This window comes from Mesoplodon mirus, assembly GCF_964341445.2.
Source record: "Mesoplodon mirus genome assembly, chromosome: 2".
In the NCBI taxonomy this organism is placed as follows: Eukaryota; Metazoa; Chordata; class Mammalia; order Artiodactyla; family Ziphiidae; genus Mesoplodon; species Mesoplodon mirus.
This window is the reverse complement of record NC_138977.1, coordinates 204,722,121-204,739,884: the sequence shown is the minus strand read 5'-3', so window position 1 is coordinate 204,739,884 and position 17,764 is coordinate 204,722,121. Positions and strand designations below refer to the sequence as shown.

Here is a 17,764-nt window from a genome sequence, read left to right as displayed (position 1 = left end):
ACTTTAGTAAAATGAGAGTTGTCATGAAAAGTACAACATAGGCATGCAAAGGGCTCAGCAAAGTGCCTGCCACAGAGTAGAGACTCCCTAAATGGTAGTACTTTGTATTATTATTGTTAATAATAAAATAATGTCTTTATCTCTGCCCTATAGGTTTACATCTCTTTATTATTTTTTTTAACTTACCTAATGGGTTTATATTTGATATAGTACTTCTCACCATGGAGATGTTACCAGTTAATATAAAGAGTTTTTTGTTTTTGTTAAACATTAAATCTCTTCTCCGTTTCAATGTCAATATAAAGTTGTTTTTTTTTTACATTAAATCTTTTCTCCATTTCAACGTTAGGTACATTGAATACATTTTCTAAATGTTTCCCCCACAAAGAGATAAGTTTTAATTTTTGACCAACTGTATTTAATATCTAGGTACAATATTAACTTGGGAGATAACAAAACAAAAATCCATTAAAAATATGGAGAGGGGCCTCCCTGGTGGCGCAGTGGTTGAGAGTCCGCCTGCCGATGCAGGGGATACGGGTTCGTGCCCCGGTCTGGGAGGATCCCATATGCCGCGGAGCGGCTGGGCCCGTGAGCCATGGCCGCTGGGCCTGCGCGTCCGGAGCCTGTGCTCCGCAACGGGAGAGGCCACAGCAGTGAGAGGCCCGCATGCCGCAAAAAGAAAAAAAAAAAAAAAATAAAAATAAAAATATGGAGAAAAGACTCCTCGATGATGCAGGAGGCAGTGATTATAACTTAAACAGTGGAAATTTCCCAGGATTCTGGGCAAGAGTTTTCTTCTTCCTATTGAGAATTCTGAAACTGCAAAGTTCAGCCATCTCACTTCTTTGACCTTCTTTCTAAGGCATTTTTCAGTGCATTATTTGTTGTGAAGAAAACGTTTTGTTTTCCATTTAACATAGTATATCAATTTGTTCCTATTTATAGGGAAATAACCAAGACTATGAACTACCCTATTTACTGTTTCTTGGGAACTTTCAGTCACCAAAACTCAGTTCTGAACCTCAATAGCACAAAGGTTTTCAGGGCAAGGTTTGATTCAGGAGGCCCTTCAAAGTCACATCCGTCCATTTCTCTTTCGTGCATACACCCCCAAACAAGCACAAATGCCTGTAATGCTGAGAACCACACCGAGCAAGAGAGCGATTGCATCTCTGGCTTCTATTGCTTCAACAACAGGCAGCACCAAAAGCAATGAAAAGAGAACTAGGAACAATTGTGTTGAAACTGAGATCATGATGTTGAGATCTTGAGGTGACTGGTTCTTAAAGGCTGAAGGTTTCAAAGAAAGCGGTATTTGTTTAATTCTATCAGTTCAGGATGCTGAGGCTAAGAGGTTCCATGTGACAGCACTTTCAAGGAAGCAGCCATTACAGGAATGGCAAGCAGGGCTGTTATTTTTTTTTAAACTTTTTATTATGGTGATTTTTGACCGGTCCCCAGAGTAGACAGAATTGCATAAAGAATCTCTGTGTACCATGCCTCAGCCCTAACAACCATTGCCCCATGGCCAGCCCTGCCCCATTCACCCATATTTTCTACAAAAGATACAAACTTTAAAAAATAACCATAATACTATTATCATACTTAAAAAAATATCCAACCTTCTGAGATCAATTTGTAGTGTATCTGATTCCTTTAAGATATTGCCACCTGGATATTCTCCAGGTACTTCAAACTCAGCTTGTTCAAAGCTGAACTCACCACCTTCTCAGAAACCTGTTCCTCCCCCACCAACTCTGTGGGCCCTGTCTTGGTGATGGACACCACTGTTCATCACTCCCTCAGGTCAGGACTTTGGGGGTAGCGTTTTGGGGCTCCTCATTCTTTCTGACGCCCCATCTAGCTAGCCACTCACCTCCTAGAGATCTCTAGTGTCTGTCCCCTACGTCTCCCCTGCCACTGTCTTACATTATCAGGCTCTTATTGGGTTCTTTGCCCCTGGGCATTAGCTTTTTAACTGGTCTCCTCATTGAGTTTTCACCTGCTAATCTTTTAATGCTATTGCCATAATTTTTTTGTGGTAAAACCCACATAATATAAAATTTACCATTTTAACCCATACAGTTAAGTGGCATCAAGTATATTCACATTGTTATGAAATCACTACCACCATCCATCTCTAAAACTTTTTCATCTTCCCAAACTGAAACTCTGTACCCATTAAACAGTAACTCTCCATTACCCATCTCCCTGTCTCCTTCCTGGTAACCATCATTCTACTTTCTGTCTCTGTAAATTTGACTACTCTAGGTACTTCATAAAGTATTTGTCCTTTTGTGCGTGGTTTATTTCACTTAGCACAATAAGGTTCCACGTTGTAACATGTACCAGAATTTTCTTCCTTTTTAAGGCTGAATACGTTCCATTGTATATATGTACACCACATTTTGATTATTTATTCATTCATCACTTGGGTTGCTTTTACCTTTCAGCTATTATGAATAATGTTGCTATAAACATGAATAGACAAATATCTCTTTGAGACCCTGCTTTTATTTTTTTTTTGCGGTACGCGGGCCTCTCACTGTTGTGGCCTCTCCCGTTGCGGAGCACAGGCTCCGGACATGCAGGCTCAGCGGCCATGGCTCACGGGCCCAGCCACTCCGCGGCATGTGGGATCTTCCCGGACCGGGGCACGAACCCGTGTCCCCTGCATCGGCAGGCGGACTCTCAACCATTGCGCCACCAGGGAAGCCCGAGACCCTGCTTTTAATTCCTTTAGGTACATACCGAGAAGTGGAATTGCTGGACCATATGGTAATTCTATTTTTACTTTTTTGAGGAACTGCCCTACTGTCTTCCACGGCAGCTGCACCATTTTATACTCCCACCAGCAATACACAAGTGTTTCAATTTTTTCCACGTTCTCACCAACACTTATTATTTCCTATTTTTTTGTTATAGCCATCCTGCTGGCTATGAGGTGATACTTCATTGTGGTTTTGGTTTGAATTTCCCTAATGATTAGTGATGTTGAACATCTTTTCATGTACCTATTGGCCATTTGTATATCTTCTTTGGAGAGAGATCGATTCAAGTCCTTTGCCCATTTTTGAATCAGATTGTTTTTTGTTGTCCCATTGCATGAGTTGCCCTTTTTCTCTGGTAAGAGTGTACTTTGATGCACAGAAGTTTTCAATTTTGATGTAGTCCACTTTATCTGTTTTTTCTTTTGTTGCCTGTGCTTTTGGTATCATATCCTCCAATAACCTTTTAAATACATACATTTGTATCCTTCCACTGTCCGTTTATAATCCTGCTATGGTTTCCTCTTTTAAACTCCTTAATGATCTAGTCTCTGTACTTCTTCAATCTCACCTCTTGGCGATAGCTCCACCCAAATATACTTATCAAGTCACTATGAATTACTGCATAGCTCTGAGCATTCACCATTCTTTACACTAGCTGCTTCCACTTTCTCTCCCTCTTCGTTTTTCACTAAACTACCTTTCATTCACCTTTTAAGACTTCTTCAATACCTCCTCCTTTAAGAAGACTTCTTTGACTTTTCCCAGAGTTAGGTGCCTTCCTTGTCTTTCCATTGTTGACTTTTACTGTAACACTTATCAGAATGTGTTTTAAATGTTGGCTCACCTGTGTCCTGTCCCTCCAGGTAGACTGTAAATTCCTTAAGGGCAGGGCCCTATCCCTGTCTTGTCATCTGCATGCTGCTCAAACTTAGTTGAACAATTGAACTGGAATCTCTGCCACTGTTCAGTTGTTTTGACCTTGAGAAAACTAGTTAAACTCCCTGGGTCTCAATTTCCTCATAAAGTCATTAGGATTTATTGAGATTATATTTGTAAGGTGCTTGGTGCTTACTCTGGCCCAGAGTAAAAGCTCAGCAAAAAATGAGCTGTTATTATCATCAACTTGTTGAATTGATATCTCAAGCTCTAATCAGTTGTATAACTTCGGACAAAATTCTTAAACTCCCAGGGCCTCAGTTTTTCCTTCTGTAAAGTGAGGTGTTTGACCTGGATCCTCTATAGCAGTGGTTCTCAAACTAGGCTGCACATTGCAATCATCTGGGGAGCTTTAAAAATACTGATGTCTAGGTCCCTCTCCCAAATATTCTGATTTAATTGGTGTGAGGTACAGCCGGGCAAGGGTATTTTTTAAAAGCTCCCCTGGTGATTCTAATGTTTAGCCAGAATTAAGAACCACTGATCTAAAGTTTCTTCCAGATATAACACGTTGATATAACAAGTTGAGCTGCCAGGATTCTTTGGAGGCCAGGGGATGGAATGTCTCCCAGCATTCTTCTGCTATCACTCTTTGTTAGTTTAGCAGGAAGCATTACTGAACAGGCTCACTAAGCTGGAATTCCAAGAGTATTTGTGGATTCCTGAGTGTTTATACTTAGCAGCTCCCTCCATCCTGGAGTGACCTGGGGGACCAGAAGTCTGAGAAGGAAAAAAATTGGCTTCTCCTTAACCCCACTGCTCTAAACCAAGGCCCTGGAGTCTACCCTGGAGTGTTGTACTGTGGAAAGTACTGTGTCAGGCTGGAGGGAAAGATCCTTGGTATAAACTTAGTGGGAAAACTTGGGGCCCTGACTAGAAGGGGGTGGAGGCTGAGAGTCACAAATATGCATGCCTTTAGGGTGCTTTAACACCATATTCACAGCCATTACTTATATGATTCCCAGAACAACCTTGAGAAACACAAAGCAGGCATTACTGCCCCCATTTTGTAGAAGAGAAAAACAAGTCTCCAAATGGTTGAGGACTCCACCAAACATTACACGGTTGGGTTAGCAGCAGGACCAGCATGACAGCCCCTGTGTCCTGACTCCCCAATCTGGCCTCTCTCACTATGTTTGCACACCCAGTGTGAGATAATAGAAAACACATATTGGTCTCATCTCCTGGTTCCTGGCACAGAGCTCCCAAACCCCTTGTAGTTTCCAGAGCTCCCAAACCCCTTGTAGTTTCCTGGGTGATGGGAGTGTTTTTTGTTCTAATGAGGCAACTCTGGGTGGGGTCCTGAATGGCTCCTGGATGACCTGACTGGATGACCTAGCTGGAAAGAACAAGCCATGATTAGAAGCTTGGAATTTTCAGCCCTGCCTCTCATTCCCTCAAGAAGGGAGAAGAGCTGGTAGTGGAGTTAATGATCAGCTATGACTACACGATGAAGTCTCCATTAAAATCCCAAAAGTATGGAGCTCAGGGAGCTTCCAGGTTGGTGAACACATGCAAGTACTAGGAGGGTGATACACCCCGCATTCACTGGGACAGAAGCTTCTGTGCTCGGATCCTCCCAGACCTCACCTTATGTATCTCTTCATCTGGCTGTTCATCTGTATCCTTTAATAAATTGGTAAATGTAAGTCAGTGTGTCTCTAAGTTCTGTGAGCTACCCTAGCAAATAATTGAATCCAAGGAGGAAGACGTCATGGGAACCTCCAATTTGTAGCCAAGTCAGACAGAAGGTGTGGGTATCGTGGTGGCCTACTACTTGTGATTGGCATCTGAATCTTGGTTGTGGGGATGGGGGGAGGGGGCAGTCTCATGGGACTGAGCCCTTAACCTGTGGGATCTGACGCTGTCTCTAGCGGATGGTGTCAGGATTGAGTTAAGTTGTAGAACACCCTGGTGTGTCACAGAGACTTGCTTGGCGTGGGGGACCCCACACCTGTGGTGTCAGAAGTGTTGTGAGTGTGGTAGCGGTGTGAGAGCCATGAAACCCAGGTGGAAAGACTGAGGTTTTATCTAAAACACCCAGATAGCTCAGTCTCTCTTGGCTCCTTGGAGTTGGAGCTGTGGTTCTAAAAGGCCCCATCAAATGCTACCGCGAACAACTGAAATAACTCTGCCCAATTCCCCTGTGATCCCCCGCCTCTGAGCGTAGCAGTGCTAAATGGGATCATTAGCAAACGCCTTCAGTTCTGCAGTTTGGGGTGTTCAGTACTAGCTTTCAGGCTTGGACACTCAGGGAGGTGTTTAGTTTTAATGGCCCATGTGTCCAGGGACGCTCACAAGGGCCTGTAGAGCACTGTTAGTCAAATGCAAATGCTGGGTCACAGACAGGGTTTGGCCCTTGGCCACTGGCTCAAGATGAAATGGAGAAACCAGAACAGGGTAGTGATTTTTTTTTTTTTTTTAACTAAGCTCAATTTAAAACCCTGTCTTTTTTTCTGAGATTATGTCTTTCCTACTTCTTTTGGTCTTAAAATTACCTTTCATAAAATAGTGGTAATGGTAGATGGCAGTTTATTTTAATGTCCTGAATGGCATAGTTAAAATAGGCACCCTACGTGAATTCCCAAAATTGCTTTTGAAATGTTATTGATCCAAGGAATCCTGAGTTTGGTAACACTCACCATTTTGGAGGGCCATGTGATCTCAACTCTTCAGGGGTGTGGGAGGCCACAGAGAGCGCCTCACCTCGAGGGCGGTGGTAAAAATTGAACAGTAAAATAATTAAAATGCATGGAATTGGGCTTTGCCACCTATAAGTTCGCAGAACCACTTTGATTTTATTTAACAGACATTTACATCATGCTTCCTAGATGCCCAGCCCAGTCTCAACTGCTGCACAAACATGATCTCATTTCTTTCTCATCAAGCCTTTGAGGTACATGCTATTATTATCTTCACTTCCATTTTAAAGATGAGGAAACTAAAATGTGAGGGCATTGAGAAACTTGCCCAAGGTCACAACTAGTTAGCAGCAGAGCCAGAAATCAAAGCCAGAGAGTTTGGCTCTGGAGTCCATGCTCTTAATCCCTATACCATGCTGCCTGGTTAGAAGCAATTTCAGACTTCTGTGGCATGTAATGATCTATTTTCAGCCTCTGACTCCATAGACAGAAGCTGCCTGTGGACTAAGCTGCCTGATCTGTATTGAGCAGCTGTCAGTGATCTCTTCTGAGCCCTTCCACAACACCACTGGCAGAATCAGTGGGCAGATGGCTCTTGGACAGAGCCTGGCAAGTAAGCAATGGTGAAAGCAGTGAACTTTGGATAAGGTCAGGAAGTCCTTGTAGCTTGGAACCTGGGTCTGTGCAAAGGCCTTCTGAGAGGTCCCCTAGAGCTTAGACATGTGGTTTTCAAACACCTTTTGTGTGTGTGTGTGTGTGGTACGCGGGCCTCTCACTGTTGTGGCCTCTCCCGTTGCGGAGCACAGGCCCTGGACGCGCAGGCTCAGCGGCCATGGCTCACGGGCCTAGCCGCTCCGTGGCATGTGGGATCTTCCCAGACCGGGGCACGAACCTGTGTCCCCTGCATCGGCAGGCAGACTCTCAACCACTGCGCCACCAGGGAAGCCCCTCAAACACATTTTTTAAAGCAACCAAACGCTTTTCTCAATCATAGACACATGGGCAGTTAATACATATACACACACACCCCGTCTATGTGAACTCCCTTCTTAAAGCAGATACAAGTGGAGGGTGTGTTGAAGCAGAAGTGGGGATCCCTTATGCACTATTGAGTCACTATCTGGGAACTTAGAGCTTTGAGGAGCACAGTTTGAAAACCATTGCTCCAGACCATGGTTTCCTGGAGCATGTCCTACAAAATATTAGTCTTGTAAGATGCTTTATAGGGAAAAAAAAGTTTCATGATCAAATACATTTGGGAAACTCAGGTTGTTTCATCCTTGCTTTTTTATTTACAGTTACTTATTAGTGGATAAAGTGTCCGAAAAATCTGGAAGGGGGTGAAACCACTTTTAATCCACAATTTTCCTCTTAAAAAAATGGATGAATTGAAAAAAAATGGGTGAATCATTTTATATTTACACAGTGCAGTACTATAGAGCAATGAAAATAGACGAACAATTGCTACATATGGATGCATCTTACTACTATACTAATAAGTGAAAGAAGCCAGACACAAAGGCATGTATACTGTATGAGGTGGAAGGTGACATAGTGCATGGACGGGGGCATGAGATGAGTTTTGAAGCTTCTGTTTATATTTTATATCTTGATTTGGGTGGTCGTTACATAAGTGTGTTTACTTCGTGAAAATGATTTGTGCATTTTTCTGCATATATATATGTTTATGTTATGCTTCAGGAAAAAAAAGGGAAAAGCAAACAAAATACCAACATTGAAGGGACCAAAAAAGAAATGTACATGAATTTAACTCATAAAAAATATATATATATATTTTTAACACTGCAGCTTTTCTGAATCAGGTTATCTGGTTCAAAGGCAGGGCTCCTGGAAAACTCATAGGATGAAGGGTTTCCCCTGGACCACCACTAGAGAAAAGGTATTATAGTATGCACTGAGCAAGGAGGCCCACATTTATTTGACTCTCTAGTCTGTATTTGTTTCTGGTCTTCATTCCTAATTCCCTGTGTATTAGTTTCCTATTGCTGATGTAACTAATTATCATAAATTTCGTGGCTTAAAGCAACACAAAAGTATTATCTAAATTCTGGAGATCAGAAGTCTGAAGTGGATTTCAGCAGATTAAAATCAAGGTCTTATCCAGCTATGTTCCTACATTCCTTCTGGAGGCTCTCAGGGAAAATCAGTCTCCTTGCCTTCTTCAGCTTTTAGAGGCTGCAGGTATTCCTTGGCTCATGGTCCCCTTCCATCTTCATAGCCAGCAATGGCCAGCTAACTCTTTCTCACATTGCATCACTGACGCTGACTCTTGTCCTTCCCTCTTCTACATTTATTATTTTTTAAAGATTTATTTATCTTATTTATTTTTGGCTGCGTCGGGTCTTAGTTGCACACCCGGGGTCTTTGTTGAGGCACACTGGATCTTTCGTTGTGGTGCGTGGGCTTCTCTCTAGTTGTGGAATACTGGTTTTCTCTTCTCTAGTTGTGACACGCAGGCTCCAGGGTGCGTGGACTCTGTATTTATGGCATGTGGGCTCTGTAATTTGCGGCACATGGGCTTTCTAGTTGAGGCCCGCGAGCTCAGTAGTTGTGGTGCGTGGGCTTAGTTGCTCTGCGGCATGTACTCCCTATTTAAGGTCAGCTGATTAGCAAACTTAATTCCATCTGCTACCTTAATTCTCCTTTGCTCTATAATTGCGACACAGTCACAGGTTCTGGGGATTAAGCCATTATTCTGTTTACCACACCTGCTAAGGGATTAGATACAGATCCTAGTACGTAACCTATTCTCTCTTCTATTAGCATGGGTTTTCTTTCAGATAGTTAGCATCTGACCAAAAAATTAGTTGAAAATAATTGTTTTGGGTTTGCTGAAAGTAAAAGTAATGAACTCAACTATCCGTCACTCAAATGAGAGATTTATTTACTTTTAACCCAATAGGACACTTGTTACAAGAGTGCTATAGATGCCAGATAAGGGAGGACCCCAGTTTGTGGCAGGCTTGGAAAACTGTGTGGGTCTCAGGGACCGCACCCTCTTCGTGCCAATGAAATGTAATCATTGAGGGCTAGTATCTGACATCTGAAGTGGAGCCAAGAAAGGGGATTAAAAGACTGGTGCTCTGAAGGTGAGGTGACATAGTTTGTAATCCCTGATGGTACAAGTATGAGTCAGTTTCTTTGTTTGGGTCAATTGAATAGTTTCCACAGTATTGAAAAACTGCTGTTCACAGTGGCTCCTTGGACTAGCAAAGAAGGAAGAGACCCAAAAAGTCAGTTGTTGCCCAGGCAGCAGGCAGCAGGAGGTGGCTCAGACTGGCTGCTGCCGTGGCAACATTGATTACTGTCACAGGCAGGCATGTGGTAGGTAGATAGCAATTTCAGAGAACACACGGACAACCTGCATCAGAATTACCTGGAGAGTTTGTTTAAATACGAATTCCCAGGCTGCACAGCCAGAGATTGGGATGAGATCTGGAATCTGCCTTTTTGAAAGGCAACCCTTATTCTTTTTTTTTCTTTCAATTTACTTATTTTTATTTATTTTATTTTTGGCTGTGTTGGGTCTTTGTTGCTGTGCGTGGGCTTTCTCTAGTTGCGTCGAGCAGGGGCTACTCTTCATTGCAGTGCACGGGCTTCTCATCGTGGTGGCTTCTCTTGCTGCAGAGCACCGGCTCTAGGTGTGCAGGCTTCAGTAGATGTGGTGCGTGGTCTCAGTAGTTATGGCGTATGGGCTCAGTAGTTGTGGCTCATGGGCTCTAGAGTACAAGCTCAGTAGTTGTGACACACAGGCTTAGTTGCTCCACGGCATGTGGGATCTTCCCAGACCAGGGCTCGAACCCGTGTCCCCTGCATTGGTGGGCGAATCCTTAACCACTGTGCCACCAGGGAAGCCCAACCCTTATTCTTTTTTTTTTTTTTTGCGGTACGTGGGCCTCTCACTGTTGTGGCCTCTCCCGTTGCGGAGCACAGGCTCCGGACTCGCAGGCTCAGCGACCATGGCTCACGGGCACAGCCGCTCTGAGGCATGTGGGATCTTCCCGGACCGGGGCACGAACCCGTGTCCCCTGCATCGGCAGGCGGACTCTCAACCACTGCGCCACCAGGGAAGCCCCCAACCCTTATTCTTGATTGTAGTTTAAGAACCACTGATTGAAGAAAATAATGCATCCCTGTTACAAGTCCCTATACAAACCCTTGTTGTATATCCTTGCATGAGGCCTCACCTCTTTGCTGTGAAAACCAGAGGCACTTTCTTGCTTACGAAGGCCTAATCTTCAAAAGCAAAGTAGATGTGCTGTCCCAGGAATTGATAATGACAAATGCCCAAGTTTTGCAAGTGCTAAGAGTTTAAATAGTCCTTTCATGATTTCTGCAAGAATGGAAATTTTTTTTTCCCCAAGGAACATCTAGTAACTCTCACAGAACTAGTCATGTCAAAATATACTTTGGGACTCCCAAAATAAATTTCCCAAACGGGTGAAATGCTGTTCTGTATCACTGGGAAGGACTAGGGTGGGACCCAAGCAGATTTCAGTATGAACCCAGGACTGGAGAGGATGGCTAAGATGCAGGACTGGGCCTCTGATATGATGGAGAGATACCATTCTTTCTCTAGGAAGGTGGAACTATCGTGTATACATAAAGAACACCACACAGGCTTCCTGATTTTTCCAAGAATCACTGCTGTCATGAGCCACTGTTGCTGATGAGAATGTGTTCTTATCCCTTACATGAGTTAAGAACAAGTGGATTAGTGGATGTGTGAAATTCAAAGTGTTTTATATTTCTCTAATACTACTGCAATACTTGTAACTCAAGGTGTGGGCAAATTCTGATTTGCTAGTTGTAGTGAACACTCTTGACTGCCTACCTAGCATCCATTCCCCACCCCTTCTCCCTGTCAAAATTCCCAGTTTTGCTCAGATATCCTCTCCATCCCCAAAACCCAGGGACAAATCTGATTAATCAGTGTATGATCCTTCCTCGGCAATGATTATTGGTCCTGGGGGTCTGCATGTGTCCTAATTCATCCCAGTGTGGTTGAAGGGAAGGACTTAGAATCTTTTGTTGACACAAACAAGGATACTTGTAGCCATCCTACAAGCAATGAGGGGAACATGTTGTAGGATGAAGGCGACCCTGAAGGTTGCAGGACAGAGAAATAAAACCTGTTCCTTGTGGCAATGTCAGTGACTGAATCGTGTACCCTGGAGTCCACAATACCTCTGGATTTTCTTATTGTTTAAGCACGTTTTAACTGGGTTTTCTCTTCCTTATGGTCAAAAAATCTCCTAATGTCTACAGTTGCTCGTTTGCTTTGTACTCTCTGGTTTATGCATTTTATATGTAACACATAGAAAAGTAAAAAGAAAGAAGATTAGATTGTGGGCTGAGAGAATAATGATCTGTGGGACAAAATTTGTTTATATAAAAGCTGTTGTGAGTTGTGTGCTTCTTCCTGTATTATCACACCTTTCAGTTCCCACAGGTGTCCACATCCAGAAGACAAATTCATTAAATCAGTTTCTTTTTGTATTTCTTGTCTCCAAATTAATGATATGTGTCTAGCTTCCTTTTAGCACAGAATGTTGTTTACTGAGGTTGATGCAGAGTGCTAAGATGGGGACATTCAGTTAGGAAGTGCCTTCACTGACGAATGGCATAAAACCTAAACTTACCTAGGCTTATCAAAGAAGTGGCTTTCCCAATAAACGAGTGAATGCTCTTTCTCATTCTGACATTAGTATGCCTTACTTTTTGGTCCTAATATAGATGCTGCTTAACCTGAACACGTGAAATGCTCTATAGGGGGCTGGCAGGTCTGGTCCCACAGTGAAGAGGGGTTCCATTGTAAGCCCAACAACTTACCACTTAGAGACCAAGATTGGAATGGTTGGTGCTGTAGCAGATCTACCTGGAAACAAATTGTACTACTGTCTGACTCAGGTTCCTGGTCCAAGAGACCTCTGACGACTTCACAAGGTAGAACACAGGGATATAAGCCCTGATGTACTTTTTTTTGGTTTTAAAATAATTTAATCAAACTCAAAGCATTGTAAAAGGCATTAAAATGAAAAACAATCCTACCACACACATTCATTTAGTTACTAATTAATTTATGTAAAAATATATATGGAATCCCCAATGTGCCAGACCCTGGGCTAGGTGCTGTATCCTCTCTCAGGGGATGAGACAGACACCGTGGACAAGACTGTCCCTGCTCCTCTGGAGCTTACAACCTAATGAAAAGGCAGATATTAAAGACATAATCACACAAATATTTATTTAATTGCAATTGTGGGATGGGAAGGGAAGGGAAGGGAAGGTATGGGCAACATGAAAGAATACTGGGGTAGGGAGATCGGGAAGCCCTCTCTGAGTTACATTTGAGCTAAGGCTGAAAGGATGAATAGAGTTCAAAATGTAAAAAGAGCTTTTTGGAGGGACATGGGGAGCAGCAACTGAAAAGCGGCAATTTGGAAGGAGCTCAGTGAACATGGAGGAAATGGTCCTATTTAAGTATTTGATTTCTTTTCTTTTAAGTTTTTTTGAATTTTTTTTCCATTTTATTTAAAAAAATTTTTTATCTGTGTAGTAAACACTTATTTTTTTTCTTTTCCATTATGGTTTATCTTAGGATATTGAATATAGTTCCCTGTGCTGTTTAGTAGGACCTTGCTGTTTATCCATTCTATATGTAATTGTTTGCATCTGCTAACCCCAAACTTCCAGCCCACCCTCCCTTGAATTTTTTTTACTGTGGTAAAATATATATAACACAAACTTTGCCATTTTAGCCATTTTTAAGTGTACAACTTAGTGGCATGAGTACATTCACAGTGTTGTGCAACCATCACCACTGCCTGTTTCAACACTTTTTTCATCATCACAAACAGAAATTCTGGACCCATTAAGCAATAACTTCCCATTCCTCCCCACTGCCCCAGTCTCTGGTAACCTCTGATCTACTTTCTGTCTCTATGAATTTACCTATTTTAGATACTTCACAAAAGTAGTATCATATAATATTTGTCCTTTTGTGTCTGGCTTATTTCACTTGGCGTAATGTTTTCAAGGTTTATCCATGTTGTAGCAGTACCAGAACTTCATTTATTTGTATGGCTGAGTAATAGTCCATTGTATGGATGTACCATACTTTGTTTATCCATTCATGTGTTGATGGCCATTTGGGTTGATTCCACCTTTTGGCTACTATGAATGATGCTACTATGAACATTGGCATATGAGTGTCCGTTTGAATCCCTGTTTTCAGTTCTTTGGGGAATATACCCAGAAGTAGAATTGCTGGGTCATATGGTAATTCTATATTTAGCTTTTTGAGGAACCACCAGAGGCTGCACCATTTTACTTTCCTACCAGCAATGCAGGAGGGTTCCAGTTTCTCTACACCCTTGCCAACACTTACCTCCTTTTTTTTTTTTTCCTTAAAGTAGGTATGAAGTAGTATCTCCGTGTATTCGATTCTGACTCTTCTGTCTCCTCAGGAATCCATCTATCCTGAAACTCTGAAGTTTTTCAGGACCACTAATCTGGCATGGGGCTTATAACGACCTACCTTCATCTTTTACCCAAATGTTTAATTCCCTAAATAGATGTTCAGCAACTCTGGGCTAAAGTGTGGGTGGGGAATCAATTTATTTATTTATTTATTTATGGCTGCGTTGTGTCTTCGTTGCTGCGCACGGGCTTTCTGTAGTTGCGGCGAGTGGGGGCTACTCTTCGTTGCAGTGCGCGGGCTTCTCATTGCTATGGCTTCTCTTGTTGCGGAGCACGGGTTCTAGGTACACGGGCTTCAGTAGTTGTGGCACATGGACTCAGTAGTTGTGGCTCATGGGCTCTAGAGCACAGGCTCAGTAGTTGTGGCGCACAGGCTTAGTTGCTATGCGGCATGTGGGATCTTCCCGGACCAGGGCTCGAACCCGTGTTCCCTGCATTGGCAGGCGGATTCTTAACCACTGTGCCTCCAGGGAAGTCCCGGGGGATCAATTTAGATTTCCAGTATTTACTACCTGGTAGATGTTTGATAAATAGAACAATTGTCATAGAGGTTGCAGATCTTATCTCTCTCATGTTGTAAACACCCAGTGGAAGTTTCCAACAGGCACCTCAGAGATCTTTGCTTGATTCAAATGAATTAATTTTCATGAGTATATGAGGCAATTGATTGGTTGGTTACATTCCATTCATTTGAACTGCAGACCTGATCTCTGCCACTCCTCTGCTTTATGCCGTCAAGTACTCTCCATTGCACTTAAGATAAGGCTACAGATGATTTATAAAGTGTATAGTGCCCTGTGCCCTCTGCCTCCTTACGGACCATTTTTTGCCACTTTCCCCCTTTCCCTCTAGGCTGTTGATCATTCTGCAGATAATACAAGGCGCATCCCTACTTCAGGGCCTTTGTGCCAACTGGTCCCTTTTTCAGGGATTCTCTACTCTTCCAGGTAAGCCCCTCTCTCACTTTTTTTACTTAAAAAAGTCCTATTCATCCTTCAGGGCTCAGCTGAGATGTTCCTGACCCTCTCCCTACCCCAAAGCCGAGCCCCTATTTTGTTCTCCCTCAAAACATCTTTTACTTTTCCTGCATAGCACTTACTAATTGTAGTAAAATAATTATTTGTTTGTTTAAAGTCCATCTTTCTAGGCAGTCAGAAACCTACGTGAGGGCAGAATCTCATGTCTTTATTGATCAGCGTTAGGCATATGGAAGGAGTTCAGTGCATATTTTTGAAGACATGTAGGTGCTCCTAAGTCTTACATGGATGTCCTGTCTCTCAAATTGAACTAGATGTTTCTAGCTGGACTAAATGTTATTCTGATTGTCTCCTCGAATAATGCATTATCACAGTAAGTGCTGACCCTATGCTGTTAGAGAAAGATGGATGAGAAAGAGAGGAGACTTCCAAGGTGGCTGATTGGATCTATGACTCAATACTTCCTGGGAGAAAGATCTGGGGGCAGGCTGTTTCTAGGCCATAGGGCAGGGTATTGAGCAATGCTTGCGTTTCTCTGAGGGATTCTGCCAAGAAGCAGAAAACTGATGAGTGACCTGTAAACGCAGCTCACATTCTGGGTGACTCAGAGTTTATGGTATTCTAGGGGGAAATTGTGTTAATCAGAGGGGTAGGGTAGCCATGTGGGTGCTTGGGCAGGAAGTTTGGTGAGAAGCCATCCAAGGCCACAGTGAGATGGCCTTTCTTGCCAAGTACTGCCTGGGCTCTTCCGCCAATGTCAAGTCAGAGACACCAAGCAAGCCACTTAAGGCTCTTCATTGCTTCCTCAGGCTCCCCAACCCTCTGTTAGAAGGTTGTTTCGTAGTTGGCATGGCTTGTCTTACTCCTGAAAGTCATGAGACCAGGTATCTTGTCCTTTTGCATTTGTAAAATTAATTTTTGATTAAAAAAGCAATGTAACGGAGCTGGAGGAATCAGGCTCCCTGACTTCAGACTATACTACAAAGCTACAGTAATCAAGACAGTATGGTACTGGCACAAAAACAGAAATATAGATCAATGGAACAGATAGAAAGCCCAGAGATAAACCCACGCACATCTGGTCACCTTATCTTTGATAAAGGAGGAGGAATGTACAGTGGAGAAAGGACAGCCTCTTCAATAAGTGGTGCTGGGAAAACTGGACAGGTACATGTAAAAGTATGGGATTAGATCACTCCCTAACACCATACACAAAAATAAGCTCAAAATGGATTAATAACCTAAACGTAAGGCCAGAAACTATCAAACTCTTAGAGGAAAACATAGGCAGAACACTCTATGACATAAATCACAGCAAGATCCTTTTTGACCCACCTCCTAGAGAAATGGAAATAAAAACAAAAATAAACAAATGGGACCTAATGAAACTTCAAAGCTTTTGCACAGCAAAGGAAACCATAAACAAGACCAAAAGACAATCCTCAGAATGGGAGAAAATATTTGCAAATGAAGCAACTGACAAAGGATTAATCTCCAAAATTTACAAGCAGCTCATGCAGCTCAATAACAAAAAAAAAAAAAACAACCCAATCCAAATATGGGCAGAAGACCTAAATAGACATTTCTCCAAAGAAGATATACATTTTTTTTTCAAAGAGAAAACAAAATTTTAATATCAATAACATTGAGCACTTGGATCCAACCATATTTGGAGCCCGGTTTACTTCTAGATTTTTCTATCATATAAAACAATCTATTCTTCTTTGTTTTTTACTAAGCCATTTTTAAAAATTGAGGTAAGAGGCTTCCCTGGTGGCGCAGTGGTTGAGAGTCCGCCTGCCAATGCAGGGGACACGGGTTCGTGCCCCGGTCTGGGAAGATCCCACATGCCGCGGAGCGGCTGGGCCCGTGAGCCATGGCCACTGAGCCTGCGCGCCCGGAGCCTGTGTTCTGCAACGGGAGGGGCCACAACAGTGAGAGGCCCACGTACCGCAAAAAAAAAAAAAAAAAAAAAAATTGAGGTAAAGTTCACATACAGTGAAAAACACCTATCTTAATTATAAATTTTGATGAGTTTTGATAAAGGAAACACTCTTAACTACCTCCTCAGTCAAGATATAGTATATTCACATCACTCTTTCACTCCTTTCCAGTCCGTCCCTACCCCACCCCCATAGTCTACTGTTCTGATTTTCACCAGTTAAGATGAACTTCACCTGTTTTTTAACTGATTGTTAATGGAAATATACAGAATATATGCTATGCCCAGGGCCAGGAATAGAAGATACTAACTTGATATTGGTCAATATTGCTCCCTTGATCAATATTAGTTGATTCAGGCCCTCCTCACTTCTTGCCTATGTTACTAGCCCCTTCCTGAAGTTTTAAAGGTCTTACCTGACCTTTCTGCTTCTAGTCTCACCCTGCATGATGCCACTGGGATAATCTTTCTAAAGTGCAGATCAAATCATATCAGTCCAAAAATTCATCAGTCACTACCTATGGTGTTTGGGATTAAATACAAGCTTAAAAAAGCATTTAAACATCTCTAGCCTTTGCCTCCTATCCAACCATACACTGGAGAGAGAAGGGGCTACTCCCTCTCTCAGTGTATGCTCTACCTTTCCCCATGCCCTCCCCCATGATGTTTACTAAACGATTTGCCTTGCCTCTGGGCATATACTGCCCTGCCTGGGTATATACTGATTTATTTCTGCCTTATTTATCTTCCCATTTCTGGTTAGCTTTATGTGACATAAGCTCTAATTCAAGAGTTATTTCCTCTGGGAATCATATCTGGGCCACCAGGCTGAGTTAAGAGTCCCTTCTCCAAGTCCCCTTAGCACCTTAGGTATATCTTTATAATTGCCCTTATTACATAGATGACCTGCAATCAGAAAAACTTATCTTTCTTTTTCATTAGACAGCAGGCAGCTGGAAGACAAGGACTTCATTTTTCATCTCTGTATTC

At 42.6% G+C, this 17,764-nt stretch overlaps 1 protein-coding gene across 1 annotated transcript; it reads right to left on the bottom strand.

The window, feature by feature from the left end:
- Positions 1 to 1,012: 1,012 nt before the first annotated feature.
- On the bottom strand, positions 1,013 to 1,385 carry LOC309793731 (small integral membrane protein 30-like). The gene has a single exon (XM_082604435.1). It carries the CDS (start codon positions 1,256 to 1,258, stop codon positions 1,079 to 1,081), a length of 180 nt encoding a protein of 59 aa, XP_082460561.1. The 5' UTR covers positions 1,259 to 1,385; the 3' UTR covers positions 1,013 to 1,078.
- Positions 1,386 to 17,764: the final 16,379 nt, after the last annotated feature.

Excerpts from the sequence above, each read along its gene's own strand:
- LOC309793731 (XM_082604435.1), bottom strand. The coding sequence starts at position 1,258 with ATGATCTCAGTTTCAACACAATTGTTCCTAGTTCTCTTTTCATTGCTT.